A 19344-nucleotide genomic window follows, 5' to 3' on the forward strand; every position below is an offset into this window, starting at 1 on the left:
GATTAATTTATGAACTTTTATAATTGCATCGTAAAGCCAGATCCTTCCAGAACTTTCAAATATATTATTCGATAGAAATTTGTCCCCAATTAATTAATTATTAATAATTATTCTACGAAATGTTTGAATTATTGACGAAAATTGTCGAAGACGCCATTGGTTTTTCATTAATTACTATCCTCTACTCAATTAATTTATGAAACTTTAAGCACTCGTTATAAAGACAATGTTCTTGCGAATCTTCTCATGTCACTTTTGCTCACGTTTTGTTTCTAGTTTCGGTGAGTATTAAATATTTTCACGGAAGATCGTGATGGTCGCCGTTACGAAATCATGGACGCCATAAAACAAAAATTAATAACCAACAATTTAGAGTTCAATTCTTTACGAATATTATATAAGAATGTTGCTTGAAGTTCCAGCTTTGCAACGAAATTATAAAAGTTCATAAATTAATTACAGAAATTGAGTAATTAATAATTTTTCACTGCCGGGGCCATTTTATCCTTTTCTATCCCCTCTCTGTCCTTGTCTGTCATGTGACGAGCTCTTAGACGACCTCCTTGCCTATTCTATATTCCTATCACTTTCTTGATTTTTGAGCCCAAATCATAACCATAGATGGCGCTGATCGTAGTCGGTAAAATTTTTATTCGAACTAGATACCACTTCTGGTTAGGCGCTAATAATACACCTTAATAAATCAATTCGGCAGCAGAAAATTAATAAATTTTCAAGTTTCTGTAATTCATTCGTTAACATTTATAGCTGCGCAGCAAAGTTGAAACTATATGCAACATTCTTATACGATGTTTAATTTAATAATTAATACTTACACGAGCGATAGGTTTCGTATTTTCTGTAGTAAATATAATTGCTATAGAAAAGCGTTTTTCTTGCGTGATATTTTTATTATTTTGCAATAAATATATTTCTGAGATAAGAAAGCGTAAAAAATAAATTTTTTTGTTAAGAAATTTCATTTACAATTGTTTATTTACAATGTTTTCATAGACGAAAAATAAACACAAAATAAAAAATAGATTAAAAAAACTACCAAAACTACGTGAACGGGAATCGAACCACGGTCCTTCGGCATAAGAATTTTCAACTATCGGCGTTATGCCACGATTCTACTTGGAAACAATTGGAAGTAAATGCCTAATTATGGAAGTAATAAAACTTTAATCAAAAACTATCGAGTAGTTGCCGCTATAATGATATATTTTCTTAAGCTGCATGACGATATTTACAAACCTACAAAGTTTCAACTAAATCGGTGACCCGAAGGACTCGCACTCTCCTTGTCAGTTGCGTGTTATTCTTCGCCGCGTTAGGACGAAATGGCTGGGCGTGTGCTCGATTTTGCCGTTGACCGTGCCACGCGCCGCTGTCGCCGTCTGTTTTCCAACCAGAGTACGGTTAGTAATATTTATTTTATATCCTTGCAATTTACACCGTTCTAGAAAAAATGTTCGGTGATGGACGCGTGATCGACGTTGCTGTTGATAATGGGACGCGCCATTGGAACTTAAATCGTAGGTTATGGGGTTAATCGCGGAGGGTCGTGCAGGAGATTGAGTTTGATGGAATGGTTTCGTTACTTTTCGGCGTTCGAACGTTCGAAAGTTGGAAAATCATCGTCACCTTTGATCTTTACGTCAGGCGGGACGATTTTCTCCTCGTTTTTGCGGTGTTTACGCGTTGGCTAGGGCAATCGTATCGTTAACGGGACGATCGCGAGGTAGAGTGGAGAGAAAAGTAAGCGGCGTGGAGATTAACAAACGTACGTGACCGGATTGCGATTTCGACGGGGAAAAAGCACCGCGGGTAACTCTTTCGTACTCTGTACCTCTCTCTCTCTCTCGGTTGCCGATTGTTGACTGGAAAGCTGACCGGATCGGTGTACGTATGCGGATCGGAGGCAGGAAACCCAGTTTCTGAACGCGGAGCAACAAATCTCGAGAATGGCTCGTAAGCGAACGTGGTACCGGATGGCATTCCTATGCAACGCTTCGCCTACGTGTATCTCTCGGTAACCGTGCACCCTATGGATTCCGTAGGACAACGCGTACCGTCGCTAGAGAACCCATAGATCAGCCCTACGACCCGATCCGCGCGTATAGCAGGTTTTCCTCCGTCTTTCCTTCGCTGCTGTACGAAAGAAATGTTGGAGCGGTGAAAAGCTGGGAAAAGGCTCGGCGTTAACGGCGAGAGGAGTGGAAAAGAATAGGAATATCGGATTGGACGGACTCGTTTGGATTAAATCTGCACGGTTTTTCGAGCGCAGCAATGGCGAACGAGGTCACGGCAGGTGGGGAGATCGTTAGACTTTTAAACGCGTGTCTCGTTTAATCAATGCCGGGGAAGGATACGAAACCACGGGGGATAGACTATCCACCGACCGGTGGAGTAACGGAGAAAAGAGACATGGCCGTTATTCGTGACGCGAGAGGTACGCCGGGAAACGCGCGCAAATATATTTCGGCTTTCACGCGTGGCTACGGGATAGAGTAGTTAAGCCAAGGATTCGTCGTGTATCCTGCGAGGTCTATAGGTAGTCCGTCGGTCTGTGTACGACTGCGATCGATTACTTGCTTTATTTCGCGTGAGCCGCTGGGACCTCGCCGAACTGCGATTACCATTGCCAGCCGTTCCTCTGGCCCACACCGAATGCGTCAGTTGCCCTCGCCTGCGCTCCTCTCCGCTCCTCTCCGCTCCTCTCCGCTCCTCTCCGCTTCTCTGCGCATCGGAATATCAGTCCGATTCGGCTTGGTCGAGAACGATGCGCGATTGGTGACATTACGCGAATCGGTACGAGACAGCAGATCTGACGCCAGAGATACACGATGTTGTAACAGCCAGGGATGCACCGACTGACCCGAATACATCCGATGGATTTTCCCATTTTAAATCTGATAGGATACCCATCGAGGAAAAGCAAACACGCACCGACTGCGAGTTTTCCCGTGTTACCCAAACCCTAAGCACTCGCGCGTTTACCTTCTCCTCTGTTCTGCAATCGAACGACGAGAAATTCGCGCGAACGGGAAAGCTGCTCCGCCATATTTTTCCCTTACTTCCCGATATCGTACGTTCGAGGTTTAAATTTCAGCGCGAATAAATTTCTCCCCCATTTGTCGCGAATATCGCACGCGAGTATAGCTATTATCGCGGACGGGATATAGAATAGAATCTCGAGTCTCTCCTTATCGTTTACCTTCCATGGATTCCCGAGTAACGGATTTCCCCGATTCGAAATCGATTTACGCGTGGACGTCGCGACGCCCGTGCTTTTCCCGTCTTACTCCTCATTTTCCTCCATACCATGTGGAAACAAACGCTCCTTCTCCCACTGCTGTTCTCCGTGCTTCGGAAAAATAAAGATCTCGAAACGGCAACGCGTAGCCTGTAAGTACGATGCTCGTGGAACGTTGATCGCGTCGGTGAAGGTCCTTTTATACGCGTCGAATAAAAGCAAATAGTCGAACGCGGCATCGACTCGTTTTCATCCTCGTGTTACGTGATAAATGTACCCGGGTGTTCCCCGGTAACGAATTTTACTTTACGTACCGATGATTTTGACCAAAAAAAAAAAAAAAAAAAAAAAAAAAAAAAAAAAAGGAAAAAAGAGGAAAAAAGAGAAAAAAAATAAACAGAGAGAGGGAGAGAAAAAATAGAGGAAAGCAGCTGGATTTAATTTGGAAACACGATGGTTTCGATAAAAACGCGAAACAACGCGATCGAAAAATGGCAAACGACCGATATCGGTTTACCTCGGATAATAAGAAAGGTGGAGGGGGCAAATCCGTTGGATTAGGAGTCGGTGGGAGCAAACGATAATGAACGTGACTCGTAATTGTTCCAGATCATCGATCATCGTTCGCGTGACAGGTAATGAGAAAGCATAGTTTTAGTTTCCGGTTCGTTTAATTGTTACGGACGCGCACGTCGGGTGAGAAAACGGATAGCTGTCAAGCCAGGCGGTGCATTCCGATGTCGCGGGTTTTGCGTTACACGCGCGCGGATGGACCGGCGAAAAATCCGCGGACTATCCCGGACCCGGCTCAGGACGGTCTCGGTTTGCCGCGTCTGAACGGCCGTTCCCGTGACGCGATTCTCGCGCCAAACCTGCACCCACTGATTAAGTCGCCTCTCGTTCCGAGCGTGTAATTTACTCGCGATTAGCGTGCAGAGCTGCCGTTATTTTTCATAACGCCGTTTACCTAACGCCTGCCAGAAATCCGCGTCTCGCTACCTCGCCTAGCCGCCGCGCGACGTGCCGCGAATTTTTTCCGCTCCGTTCGGCAAATCAGCTTCCGCGAGCGCAAAATATTTAGCTATTGATTTTTCGCCGCGCGCGCAATACCACCGACCAGTCGTGGCAAAACTTGATCAAAGATAATCTCTTTGTTCCGTTTGCGCTGCAGCGATAAACTTTTACAATATTTTTACGCGAATTTTTGCCCCGCTGGCATGCGCCGCGTGAATATTTCCTGGTCCGCTGCTTTTCGCAACGTAAAATCAGAAATTTAATATAGTCGGCTGAATGTCACGCGTAAAATGTGATTTCTGCATCCGTGTTACGTCTGCGCTCGCCTCTGCAACAGGATAAAAACGAGGGAATTTATCGCGAGTCGCGCCACCCATCCTGCACACCTAAGCGAGTATTCGCGCGCTTCTGTTTATTCGCGAATAGCCGAGTTCCGGCACGAGTCCGGCGAGTATAGTTGGCCGATAAGGGTGCGCGAAAAGGAGAAAATTTTCGATCGTCTGGGCGTCGGCGGCGTCGGCGGCGGCGGCAATTCGGTGGAGTACGTTCCCTCTCTCGGTGTGTACTCGGCGAACCACGGCCAATTAGCCGGAAGCACATTCGAACCATTAGCTCGAAATGAATTCGCGTTTAGGATTTGCTTCAGCGCAGAAGGTCGATCGGCAAATTCGATTTCCGGCACGCTCAACCGTGGATTATTAAGCTCATCGATCGGACAAACCCGGCTTGGTCTCCTCCGCTTCCAACGTGCTTATAGCAAGGTTGCATCCGCTCTTCAGACCAATAACTCCTCCTTTTTTCTTTCTTCCGTCCCGTCGCTATAAAACCGAGAGAAACTTTCTCTCTTCGCGATCGTTCCCGTCTACGTGCACACGACGCCGACGCGACGCCGACGCGACCCGACGCGACCCGACGCGACGCGCCACGACCGTTCGATCGGCAACGGACTCTCTCCGAAATCGCGATAGGTTCTAACCGCTCGCCTAATTCTCCCTGGAATCGCGATCCAGTTTTGCGCCGTGCTTGTAATTGAATCCGAATTTGTCGTTAGAGCACGTAGCAGGTATCGTTAGGAAACCGCGTTATATTCCCTCGGGTACGATAGAAGCCTTAGTCCGATCTGACATACATTGTCCCTGTCCCGTTTACCGATGTTCGCAACCGCGTAATTGCACGGACTTTCTCGCGTCGATACGAGCCCTGTGTGTGCGTGTGTGTGTCGTCTCCCACGAGAATTCGCTTCGCACCCTTCGCTAAAGCTCTATCCTCGTGGTAAACGCCGCGCGAATCGCCACCTTTCTCTTCCCTTATTTTCGTCTCGTTCTTTTAATAAACGACAAAGATCAGAGGTCGGGAAATTTCCATCCGCGATTATTCACGATCGTGCATCTCGAGCAAAAGGGAAAGATAAATAAACGGATGGCAAAGAAAGCCGCGGCAACGACACGCGTGATCGCGTTCTTTATTCCGCTCATTTTTACCTGCCGTCCTATTCGTTATCCTTTACCCGAGCGAGCGAGAAACTTTGTCTCCTGCCCCTTTCGACGAGCAGCGAAAAATCGCCAGCCGTTTTAACTCGCTTTGGCCGTTATCCCGTCTGTTCCAGAGATCCCGGGCAGATGGAGAAGGCATTGTCCGCACGGACCCATAATGTCCGAACCTGGTTGCAACCTGGTGTCTGATGGTACCACCGGAGAGAACGGGAACACGCTGTCGACCGGGAGATGCGTTTGCGGAGCCTCGGTGCCTTGGTGCCCCAACGAACCTCGTCCTTACGATTATCCCACCCGACACGAGTGCAAGCTCAATCTCGCCGCGAAGATGAGTTACGGTAAGCTCGCGCATATTCCCTTTTTTTCATCTTCTGCTCGAGAGTCAAGGTCGGCGAACCCTTTTACGTCGTGTTTTACGAACCTCGCGAACGCGGAGGATCGTTCAAACGATCAATGTCTCCGACGCTTTCTTTATCCTTCTCTCTCGAACAGCGAAGAGAAATAGCGAGTTTGTCAATATTTGCACGTGGAGGAAAATCCGTAGGTTTTTTCCGCTCGCGAGGACCACGCGAATGGCTAGCGCGGTAAGAAAGGCTGGAATTTCGTAATGCAACGTAAATAATCTTGCGTACAATCGCGTGGCTATTCTACCAAGGCTGTTTGCGTTTCACGGTGACGCGAAAAAGAAAAAAAAGAAGGCAAACAGGGATCGAAGAAATCCGTTGCACCCGTAGCCCGTTCCTCTTCCTTTTCCACCGACTCGCGTGCAACTGCCACATCGTCGATTCGCGAAACGTCGCGCGGCTGCATTTTCGGTCGGCGAGTAAAGTATTCCGCTCGGCGGATTATTTAATTGGCCGGCGTGGACGAGTACGCGTGTCGTAGACGAAACAGAGGGCGGTTGATTTTTCGTAGTTGTTTCGTTTCGACGATAAAGCGTTGGCGGGTGAAAGAAAATGAGAATCGTTAAAGTGGACGAAGTACGTGAAAGGAGAGCAGAGTTGAAATAACGAAACTGCGGCAGTTGCCCGTTAATGAAAAGAAAACATAAATAGTAGCAAAAGAAGGAACAATGGGGACTAAGAGAAACGAAAGGTCACGAAGGTGAGGGCTGCACGGCGACGTTAATGAGAAAAAGACATAACTAGGGGTATGTCTCGCGACGCAACTCTCGCTCTCTTCCCTTCTTTGTTTCTGATTAAAGTCACCGAAAAAGTAACGCCCGCGAGCTCGAAACCGTACCACGCTCGCGCGAATACTCGCGTTCCGTCTCTCCGCGAGGCGTTGCAAAGAGAATTTTTCACCGGCAGATTCGATGCGCGGCGTGTTTACGCGGTGTATGGCAATAACGTCTCGCGACGTTCCGTCCTTCCGAATAACCACTGTGGAATAAGTTTGCGGTAATTACAGCTGGAGACTGTAGAATCGTGGCATATATAGAATCGATAGTTAACTCGTCTTTTCATCGAGCCGAACTTTCAGCAGTCTATTCTGGCGCACTTTGCCGTTCAACGTGTAACGAAGTTGTTAGCGAGCGAGTAACAAAAGTAGTTACCTGCAACGGTGCAGAAAGTTAAATTCGATTCGTCGGGTAAAGTTTAATCGTGTACGTACTCCGAAGATGGAAACCAGACGGATTGTTCTTTCGCGGGGTTAAGTACACGACTAAAATTGCCAAGACCAAGTCCGAGTGCTAGTCGAAGGGGGCAACGATCAGCCGGTTTCTTCCTCGCACTTTCCGATAATCGCGCACCCTGATCGGAAGCGATGCCGAGAACGGCCACGTTTCAAGGGCCATTTTTCCCTTGGCCGCGATTTACGTTAACCTTTCGATTATTCCTCGCGGCAAAAAGTTGCTCGTGTAACGCGAACAGCTAACGAGCTAACTTTTATCGCAATTATTCGAATTATGCAACTCTCGTTACCGATCGTCATTAACATGCGCCGCTGCCTTTTGCCACGCACGCGCCACGCTTGCTCGCCGTTCGTCATTTTCTCGGTTAAATCGACTTCGTAACAACCTTAGTTTCGGTTTATATGGCTCTATTGCTACGGTTTCATTTCCTGCCGCGCGTCAGGATTCGGTTCTCGCTTTTCCGTCCCGTGGAAACGTCATACCAGAACCAACTCTCGAGCTAATCGATACGCGGGATCGTCTAAACGACTCCTCTCTTCGTCGAAATTTTCATTTTCCACTTTAGCCATCCTCGAAACCTTTCGATATTGCTCCTCGAGAGTGCACGCAAAGGGTGTTTGAATTTTGGAAAAGTGACTTACGAAACGGTGCGCAAGATCCGGATTAACGGGAATTTTTTCAAACGATCGCGAACGTTATCCCGGCGTGCATCGAGGGTGGTTGCCGTCGAACACCGTGCACCAGAGTCGCGATGTTCCGGAACGAGTCGAGACGGTATTCGACGTTGGACGGAAAATCCTTGGGAAAAACGAAAATGCGGATTGCTCGGAGCTGCCGAGGAATTACGCGCCACGGTGGCTACGATGTTTCGAAAAACATGCCGACGCGTACCGAAACGCTTTGTAACGCCGTTACCGGGTACACGAGCGCGGCTAAGATGCCATAGCGTACCGAGAAAATACTCCGAGACATTGTTGCGACGTTCCACGGTATTTCGCGTATCCTTCTTAGGCTACTTTAGGGTGCTATGCATACTTTGCGATACGATTGCGGTAGCTTTCGCCTCTGCAGACCTCTCGACGTTCGTTCACGCTTCCTTCCGTCCTTGTAATTTTCCTTTCTTTATCTTCTACACTTTGTAACGTCCATTTTATTTTTTCTTCCGACGGATTAAGCTTACGGACGAGCGTGGTATTTTTCGCTGTCGCAAGAAAGAGAACCGAAGCGAATGTTACCGTAAGATTACGGTAAATTTATGGAGGAGGACCTTCTTTCGTGCACTTGAGCGAGCAATAACTTCATAATTGGGTCATTACACGAACGGTTTATTGATCGCAAAATTCAATTTAATCCCTTCCAAAGACGTAGCCGGGCACGAGTTTCCACGACTACAAACTGTGTACAAAGAGGACATCGCGTAATGGAACGTCATCGAATTAAGGGTGAATCCGTTTGCTGAAAAGTCACGTATCGGTAACGATATCGATTTCGTTAACGTAACGATACGTACACGCGTGTTCTCGCGGAACCCGATACATCGCGGTCGACGTTAACTGGCAAATTAATTCGAGTTCGCAACTGAAAAGATCGCACCTCCCCGCGATTTCTTTCTCTCGTCGAGGAGAAACGTGCCGCCGCCGAAAAGGTCGTTAATCGAACGATCGAACCGGGCAAAGCGCAGTTACGGGCGTGCAAATATTAATAGCAAATACCGCGATGGTTGTCCGAGGAAGATTAACGCGGAGGATTTCGTGGTCGATACTTCCGGATAACTTTACGTTTATTTAGGATCCGCGTCGATATCGCGCAAAATTTACTTCCCATATTAGCCTTTCGGTAATCCATTCGAGTATTTGCATAATGAATGTCCCCGGATAGGTGAAATATCGAGTTGCTCAAGTACGAGTAAACTCGTAATCTGTAATGTATCCGCGTGGCATATCGCCCTGCATCGATGCACGCCTACGATCCCGTATGCCTACCAGCGTCGCAGGCACTCCGACGTGTTCCACGCGAAAGAAAACGCCAGGAAACGCAAAGATTTCCTCGATCTCGTCTCTGCTTCCAGCACCGAATTACTCGATTACTCGATTATTCGATTACTCGAAAGATTACGCAAAGGAAAAGGCCGGTTCGTCGGTTCGACCGCTTCGCCTACGACATCGCGCGAGACTCGTGGTAAGGAAATCGAGCCAAATATGAGCGTGACGGGTGAGAGGCGTGGTTCGTAGACATCGCGCTTAGTTTCCACCGATGTCTTTCCGTCGACCGACCTTGCCGTCGACCACGGCACTCGACTATGCCCATTTGGACCGAAATGGCAAAGCAAGCGGTTAATCTCCGCACCGTTTCGCGCAATCGTCCCGCTACGCGATAAATAACGAGCCAATTGATCCTCGAGCAGCGTGTTCCGCGACAACGCGTAACTCCTCTAGATCGTTGATCAACTTCTGTTTCAGATGACCTCTTTAATTCCGGAAACACGGCGGGCGACGACGTCGAAGGTGAGTCACTTTTAGTCAATTTCGAAAGTTGCTGGCAGGAGTTTTAATTGGGCGTGTTTAGTATTCATCGGCGATCGAGTTTGGAGCATTAAAGTGAAATTACACGAGTACGCTTGCGTTAACGAACTATACGTCGTAGTTTCGAGTTTACTCGGACTTTTACCGCTAACATCGTCTCGGCGACGAGTCGCCCGGAACGGGACCGTTCGCGCGATAATAGAAATAGAAGAGCGTGGAAAAAAATAGAAGGGAATAGAGAGAAAAATTTACCTCCCGTTACGTCCCGTATCGTTTCCCGCGTTTTTCCCAACCATCGATTTTCCCGCGCCCACCATTATCGCCACGGTGATAATAGTAATAAATGGAAAAGGAACGCGGGAAACTCTCGTTTCCTCCCTGTGCGCTGAAAATTTATTTAGCCCGCTATTTTTATGTACCGACAGTTATTAATACCGCCGATGTAAACGATCGGTGTATACGCGTCTGTCAATATAATATCCCGTAATATCCTTGACAATTGAAAAAGGTATTCGACGACACGGGCTAAAAGAGAGTACACGGGCTCGTTCAACGTTGCGTTGCTGCGATACGAACCGCAGAAGGGGAGAAAGAGAGAGAAACAAAGGATTACCGTATTTGACCGACGATCGCTTTATGCGCGTGTTGTTCGATAAGCTTAATTCCTTGCGTCGTGCAAACGATGGAAAAGCTGCGCAGCTTTTTTCGCCGTCCTCGTTCGGTTCGCGTCGTTTCGCGTCGTTTCGCGTCGTTTCGCATCGTTTCGCGCGAGTAACGATCGCTGCAACGTCTCGTTGCTCGAGATTTGCGTCGTTCCTCGCAAGAACGAGTATTCGCCATCCTAATTATCGGCAAACAACGCGACGAAACGGTTAATTTCGTTTGGGAAACGAGACAGCGACTAGCCGACGTTGGGGGAAATTTTTGGCGAAACGTTAGGAAGCGTAGCCGGAATTGCTAGAGGAATTGGACAGGGTAGCGGATAGGTAGCGGATAGGTAGCGGTTAACGAAGCGGAGAAAAACATGGCACCGGACGGGTCTAATCGTCCGCGTTGTCGCTATAATCGGGCAAGAATCCGGTTTGTCGTTGCGTAAAAATAGGAAAGAAGGAAGCCAAGTCTGGTGGATTTTTTAGCGGGGGGGAAAATAGAGCGTCGGAGGAGACGGTCAAGTGAAGCATAAGCAAGGAATTGAATTACTCGGAGAGAGACGGCGGGAAGCCGTGGCGAGGGTCAACCAGGGCGACAGTCAGATCCACGAGACGCGGGGGAACTAATTCAATTTGGTAGGCGGACGGGGTTGGCCTTTTGCGAAACAAGAACGAAAGAGCAACAATGCCGCGATAAGAACTTGCCTTTTTAGGCGCGACGCGTTAGCCTCTTTCACGCGGTACATTACAGTCAATGAGAGAAAGGAAAAAGGATGAAACTTTGCCGGAGAAACGGGCCAAATAACAAAAGAAACTCCGTAAATATCGCGTAATGCTCGTGGGAGAGCTAGATGTTGCGTCACCTTTCTCCTTTTTTCCTCTTTTGCTTTCTTCCTTTCCCTTTTTCTTTCCTCTCTTTTTCCTTTTTTTTCCCCTCTTTTACGGCGAATTTTCGACACCGCGAACCACTCGAAATAATTCGTTCGACAACGCCATCGAAACACGGCGCAGCTTTGCCGGCGTATATTAAATAATATTCGAAATTAAAGCGCCGACATTGCCGTAAAAATGAGAGCAGAAACGAATAATTAAATGCTTCCGTTTAACTTAAATCACAGGGCAATTAGATCCGGGAATTTAATTCGATGGGAAAAATTTCCCTCTTTCGCGTGCGTTCGCGAGCTCGATTTTTCCAAATTCCCCTGATAAAATTGCCAGCGTTTCTTCCCTACTCGAATCGAGTAGAACGCGTTTTCCTGAATCACCCGGCACGCGAACGTCACGGCGATATCGAATCGATAACTGGAGAAAATTAACTCGTCGGTGCCATAATCCGGAATACCGAATCGAGAGCACGGTCTAGCCAGATCTTAGATTCTTCCCCGATATAATTGTCGGAGAGTTGGAAAATTTCCGGTTTAAGCGTCGGGATAATTAACCCGCTCTCTCCGTTGCAAGTTTAATCGAGCAGTGGCTTTGCCCCGTTAATCATAACCGACGAATCCGTAGTATCTTAGCGAAATTGCACGGCGATTAGGAGAAAACGAGCAGTTCCTTTTAAACGCGCGCTATTTCCATAGAATTCCATCTCGTAAATCACAAACGCGAGACGTCTGCCTTGATTTCAGCCGAAAGGTCGACGCCGGGTCTCGAGGCTTATCTCCTCGCTAGGTGACTCGAGACCCACTTGCTTTCCTTACCTAGTAAGGAATCGACTCCGCCAACTTTACCTCGAGTGGCTGAGTCGAATCTTCCCTGCCAGGCTATCGCCGACATCTAAATCTTACCTGTCGGTATTAGGCTTTAAACCGCCACCGCTCCTTTACGCTTTTACCCGCTTGTACCCGCTTTCCGAACCTTTGAAATTTCGCTTTATCGCATCGTTATCGTACCATTCGGAGTTGAACCGGCGTTTCGGATTTTTTCGTTTAATCGCTCGGTGCGTTTCGCGACCTCGCTCGCCGAAACTTAATCTTACGCTCCGAGCGTTCAAACTTTTCCCGCTGCCCAAAACCTGTCGAATAGCCGGAGAGCGAATATAAACTAGTTAAAAGCGTACGAACTAGTGGCTGCCAATGTTCCCCGAGTTCACGGCATATCGCGTTTAACGTTTTCACTCCAACACCCCTCCGCAACCTCTCTCTTCTCGCGGTGTCTCCAGGGTAACGCTGAAACAGCCTGACCGCGAAATTTCTCAAATCCCGGCCAGACACCACTCGCGAATTTTATTACAGTTCTACGCGATTGTCCGACAGCCAGCGTCGATTAATTATTATTCCGGTTATTACCGTTATTATCGTTATTACCGTTATCGCCGTTATAAGTTATGCCGATAATCGAATCGGTAACGACGCGGCGATCAGCCGTGTCCGATACTTAATCTTCTGCCGGGCTGGAATAGCGCGCAGCTAGCCCGCAGAAAGCTGCAGCTTTATTCGGTTAGGCGAGGAAAACAAGCGCGGTCGACTCTGGCTTCCGGACTCGATCCAATTTCGGACTCAATGCCCCGAAATGCACCTGTATATACCTTGCCTCGTAACGGAAAACCGGCAAGTTCCGAAGCTCTTTTTCTCCCCGGTTCGTACACAATCTTTCCAACTCGTTAGTACCGCGATTCCAAACACAGCCGAGCTGTATCGCTCGAGAAACACGCTTCCGTATCGGCATCTTTTTTCGCTCTCGAGTTCTCGACAAATACGTGCAAGTCGACGAAAGGTCTTGGCGTTCTCACGGACTTCCGGCATGCCTTCGACTTCTCCGCCCGATTCCGCCGGCTTCCATTCTTTCTCTTCTTTATCCACTTTGTCTCCTCTCTTTTATTCCGTTCGAGAAAAGAAGGAAGAGAGGAGGATAATTCGCGACAATTCGTGCTGTGGATGGAATCGCTATCGAAGATTCGATACACCACTCGCCGTTCACGGGACGCGCGTCGCACGGACTCGCGAGGCGTTTCAGGCTCGACGAGACTCGTCCGGAGAGCGTGGCTCATCGACGATCATCGCTCGAAACGAGCAGGAAGAAGTACCCGGGGAGGTATTGAAAGAGAGCCGGTAGCAGGTTCATCGACGCGTATGCAGAGAAAACGTTTACTCGCATAGTCGGATTCGCGTTTTTCCTGTTGCTCCGCGAGCTAGTAATCCTCGAGGGAGAGGAGCGCGCGGCAACTGTTGGCTCCGCTCGCGCACCTCGAGCATATTTGCACCGATAAAACGAATAGATTGTCCCGAGTTTCACGGCAACGACCCTTTTTATCAGCGCTTCCGAGAAGGGGCACAAAGGGGGAAGAAAAGACGGTTCCACTTGGACGCAGCGAAATAGAAATCGCGAGGGCGAATCGTTGCCTCCGCTACCGTACTTCTCGATGAGAGTTCCATCGCGTTTTCGATTAAACAAAAAAAAAAAAAAGAAAAAAGAAAAGAAAAAGAGATGGAGAAAAAGGAAAAGGGAAGGAGAGGGAGCGAAATGAAAAGCGAGCGAGTGGAAGGGAGAAAAGGTGAGGGGAAGGGGGGAAAAAAATGGTTAACAAAGGTAATAAAAATAAAAAAGCGAGAAAGGAGGAAGGGAGAAGAATGGAGAAAAGTGGTAGGAGGAGAGAGGGCGAGGTGTATCGATAAAAATAAAGTTTATATCCGGACGGTGCTAAACGAAACGAAGCTTTCTATTAAAAAATCATTGCAGACTCGAGCGAATTTCGAAAGGAAAGACTCGAACGGGGCACAGATTAAGTTACTTTCGTCTGGTACCGAAATACTTTCTTCGCGAACGTTAATTTCGTTAAAAATTCATTTGCCGCGCCAACCGGCGCATCGTGGCGCCGATGCGTCGAAAAACGACGGAAGGTCGTTTTAGAAAAGTTTGCTTTTAAAACAAATTTTTTTGTCAATAGTTAAATAAAAACCTGAAGCTTCCCGTTACTTCTCTCAGCTTCGGGTCCAAAATCGTAGATGGCGCAGATCGCAGACGGTAAAATTTTTATTCCAACTTGATATCTCTTCTGGTTATGCGATTTTAAGAATACCTTGTACAATCGTTGCGTTGGTTTTTCTGATCGGGAACACGTTGTAACGACATTTTTACTCGGTATTTTTATACGATTTACCCTCGCGCCGCCTTTATTCCGCACATGTCACCTTAGAATCGAACGAAGGTTAGCAGTTGGATATTTCGTTCTTGGTAAAGCTCTCTCGATTTGTCAAATTTGCGCCGTGTCCGATTCGGAAATATTACGTCGATGTTGCAAAAATAACCTAAAACGGTTGCATTGTTACGAAGCAATAACCGATACGGCGCATTATTGTTTTCGAATATATGTTTCATCGGTTGTAGCAATTAAAACTTCAATCAGCGATAACACGGCTTTGCGAAGCATTTTATGCAGATGAAAATTTCACTTTGCCGCGCGAAAATATTTCATCGCGTATTTTTATTATGCTCGATTTGACAGCGACTCGAAGTTGTCCGTGGTTGGAGCTACGCGTCGTTGTCGCGGGAAAATTCGTCATCCTTGAAACAGCCATACGCCAAAGCATGGACGTGGTAAATTCAAGTAAATTAAGTAAATTATTTTCAATTTAAAGAGTATTTTTGTTAATAAAATCGACGAGAGGAAACTCGGAAACGACGTAAATATATATTTGAAATTTATGAAATACAGAAATAAGGTACATAGGTAGGCGATATAGAGTGAAAAATGGTTTTTACCGCATTTCGGCGCATCGGCCCCACTGTGCGGCTGGTGAAACTTGGCCGTAACGCGAAAAGTTCGATTAACGTTGTTAACCGCTGAATATACTCGTTTTCTTTCCCCCCCCCCTCCCTTCGTGGGGAGCCGCGTTTTTCTCGTAGAAATTAATTTTCCTCTCTTTTCCGTCCTCTTGCTTCGCCCTTATCCGCTGTTTTTTGCCCGGCGCCGTCGTGTCTTTAATAAATAAGTCGTCGTCGACGTTGTCGTCGATTTAACAGCGTACGAAAGTTTGCGATGTATCCGGGAAAGTAATTCGAAAAGCGCGAGTAGAGATGTAGTCCGTATCGTTATACCGGTCCCGAGGGAAATTCAAGTGCTTCATAAAGCTACCGGCTGTCTGGGCGGAAGGAATCTCGAGTGTGACAAGGCGAGTGCAAAGACTCGACTGGAAGAGTCCGATGAAACTATTCGTTAAAAAGTTACTCGTTCGGCTACGAGGAGACCATCTTACTCGCTAATAGTCCCAAATGAAATTACACGTAACGGCAAAGCAGAGAGGAAACGGTCCAGCCTAGCAGTGGAATTTCAAAGCGTTCCGTCGCGTTAATCCCCTCCGGAACAAGAGTGTCGGACACTCGCGAAACGAAATTGCCGAAAGCCAGCGAATCGTAGCTTGCCGTTTCGCGAGATCACGGGCCATCCCGTTTCAAAATTTCCGTCGAAACGGTTTGCCAATTACGCGATTACCCTGCATCGCGATCGAATTATCCCTCGAAGCTGCTGCAAACGGAATATGCTGAAGGAATAGGCTGAAATATTTACGTCGGGATTGGTAAATCTCGACCGGGATTCGGAAATTCCGTGGATCGCGGGATAGAAATGGCGGCGATCGAAGACGAGCGACCGGCACGAATTCTGGACGAATCGGTGGAAACGTGTTCCACGGACAAGGAACGCGTAAGCGGCTTACCGCGTATCGCGATAATTTTTCGTTATACGTGCCCGGTGTGTAACCGCGTGCCCGCGTTTTCGCGAATGGAGAGGAGCGGAGGAAAAGGTGGAAAAAGACCTAGACGCCGCGCTCTTATTCATATTTGCATCCGTTGGTGAAAAGCTCTTTCGGTAGATGCACGTAATTCCATTCCCGATGGTAATCTTCGCGTCGGACGGTGGAGGCGTAGCCGAATAAATTTATGGGAATCGCGCGAAAGGAATTCACGGGTTTCGAATGTAAAGCACGTTTTCGATGTAAGTGCATTAGGCAAAGTCGGACGCTTCTCGGTTAATGGGCTCCCGATAATTCGGTTAATCGGTCCATCGAGTATCGGGGTGAACGGGCGGAATTAGCCAGAGCATTCGTAGTTTACGTTTAAAGATAATCGCATAGTCGACACTCGGTCGCCATTTTTCCGCACCACGGCTCGATATCGAGTCTCGCGAATCGCGAACGTATCCACGGTATCGGCCTTGAAGCAGGCGAGGGTGAAACGGCCAATCAATCTGATCCCGATGTTTCCTTTCCTTCCCTTCCCTTCCCTTCCCTGTTCCTTCTCTCTTTCGCTCGATTCGCGAGAACACCTTCCGAGATCCGAATCGCTTTTCACGCCGCCGGTGTGTAGCCAGAGTACGGATACTCTCGGTCGAAGCCGAAACGCGTTACACACCGTGCTTCGGTGCTTCCAACTCTTCCACCTCGCGCCAACCTTTTCCTCTTTTCTATCTTATTCCAGTTGCTCGACACGTCTGCGCCAACAAATTTCTATTGTATATCGAGAACGCCTCTGCCGTGCTGTACGTCGGGGACATAAATAACGATGGAACAGCCGCAGGGCCAGCGGCCTTCCTCTCTCCCTCTCCCTCTCCTTCCCTCTCTCTCTCTCTCTCTCTCTCTCTCTCTTCGTTCGTAAATTCAATTTTGATAACGCTCGCCAGAAGGAAACTCTGCCATCCTCTCTGTCCCTCGGATTTTCCTTTCTTTTCGCATCCTTCGACCGTGGTGCTGGTTGTGTTGCTTTTCGTCGTTAGCAACGTCGCGGGCAAACTATCGTCATTATCGCGACGCGGAAAGTAACGGCGTCTTTGAAATTATCTCGATACCGGTTGGCAAACGATTTCCAGCGCGATCGCTTTTATCGCTCGCCTGTACTCCCGGTGGAGGAGTGGAAGGATTTGTTCGGTGGCGGTGATCGAACGATCGCATCCCGGCCTCGTCCGTTTCCGCGCCTCGCGTCTCCGATACTCGGGATTTAGTTGTAAACGTTCGTTCGGCAACGTTATAAATCCGAAATGAGATTTCGAATCGCGCCAACGACGTTTCGTCGATAAATTCCGAATGCCGGAATTAATTGGGTCAAGCAATAAACCGAATGAGCGACATTAAAAATAAAGCTTGCGCTTCGCGATATCAATTTCCTATATACCCGACACACGCGTACGTAAATGCACGTAAAGAGTGCATATACGTACGCACGCGTGTGCATAGTTTCCAGATGCCGGTATAACTCGGAGAGATAATAGAATCGGGGACGGGCTTGGAATATCGCGAATATCGGGGATATATTTGAAAGGAGGCGAATTAGCTTTCCGGTCGAACGATAAAGCTAGAAATAATAACGGCGTCGCGTCGATGCTTTACGCTCGAAAGTGTGTCGTTAATATTTTAGCAGCGTGGCCTGTTGCTATCATCCTCGACGCCGTTTTCGTCCAACCAGCCGAACGCGTCCGATCGATCCGTCTTTCCTCGAAAACGGCATCGTCGTGGTCGTCGTCGTCGTGGTGGTCGACGTCGTCGCCGCGACACGACGACGGATAACGTCGAGCGTAAAAACGGTCGCGACTGCGACGATCCGTCGGCATGCTCGTCTCTACTCTACACTTACGCTTACGTACACGTAAATGCTCGGTTAATGCACCGTACCGGGTTTGCCTCCGGTAGAACGCACCGCAGGAAGTTTCAGCTTTTCCTCCGCCATCTCCTTCGCCGTCTGGCCCCCTACCTTCCGCTTCTCTCCTCTCTATTTGCTCTCGCGATGGACTCGCGTACACATCGTAAAATATGAAATATACAAGCACGGCTAGAGGCATCGCGGCAATTTCCACGAACCGGCAAGTCTAAGCTCGATTATTCCCCCATAGTCAGCGACCATTCGTCCACGCATTGTCTCTCTCCCTCTCCATATTTTCCATTTTTTCCATTTTTTCCATTTTTTCCATCTCCCCTTTTCTCCACCCCGGTTCGTTATTCTTTCCCGGTACGCTTTCCTTTCTCGTCGATTGACTTCCCGCTCGGTCCGTTCCCCGTTGCTCCGCCGCGACGATTATCCAGTCGGTGTCTTTCCTATCGATCGTATCGTAATGAAAATAGATCTCGACTCGGCGGACAGACGGTTGTCTTTTCCCGTACGAGTTTGCGTTCCATCCTCCCCGCTCGGCCATCGCTTGCCACCTTTTATCGCCGTTTACCAGCGTTTGCTTCGCCGTATACGAATAATAATTTATAAACGAACGTGCCGGTTTCGTGTCGGTTTCGTGCCGGTTTCGTGCCGGAGACGTTCGAGGGTGCTCGAGATCGTCGCCGGGGCGAATAGGAGCACGACCGAGGGACGACGTAACGAGTTGGAAGGGTGAACGAAAAAGAAAGGGGATCCCTCGGCGAAATTGCCACTCGCCTTGCTCTCTCCCTCTCTCCTGCTCGGATTTAATCTCGGTTAATCCTTCGAATTCTGCGTATAAACGTTTCTTATCTTATCGAAGTTTAACCTCGTCCTTGCGCCGATGTACGTAGACATTTTTGCTCGCGTACCGCGCAGACGAATATGGCGGGAGTGATTTAAGCGCGATCGGAGCAGAGAGATACGTTATGGCAATTTAAAAGCGCCAAAGTGGTAGTACGCGACAGAGCATGGTGGTGCATAGTCGGCTTGGAAGCGGAAAATTAAACGCGAGTATGATTTTAGGTGGGCAATTTATATGTAAATGACACCACGACCATTCTAGCTACATCTCGGATCTCTCTGATATCTCTTTCTCCCTCCCTCCCTCCCCTCCTCCCCCCCAGCCCTCCCGCCAGCGTTTTTTCTCCTTCCG

General features: G+C 48.1%; 1 protein-coding gene across 3 annotated transcripts in view; it reads left to right on the plus strand.

Annotated features, from left to right (window-relative positions):
- Positions 1-19344, plus strand: part of cmpy (crimpy) — a 112176-nt gene that overhangs the window by 17043 nt on the left and 75789 nt on the right. For all 3 annotated transcript variants that reach the window (XM_017898688.1, XM_017898687.1, XM_017898689.1), the window contains exons 4-5: positions 5880-6104; positions 9862-9906. In XM_017898688.1, coding sequence (XP_017754177.1) covers positions 5880-6104; positions 9862-9906 — 270 coding nt within the window. The remainder of the gene's footprint in view (positions 1-5879; positions 6105-9861; positions 9907-19344) is intronic.

This window comes from Eufriesea mexicana, unplaced genomic scaffold (assembly GCF_001483705.2).
Source record: "Eufriesea mexicana isolate 0111107269 unplaced genomic scaffold, ASM148370v2 scaffold654, whole genome shotgun sequence".
Lineage (NCBI taxonomy): Eukaryota > Metazoa > Arthropoda > Insecta > Hymenoptera > Apidae > Eufriesea > Eufriesea mexicana.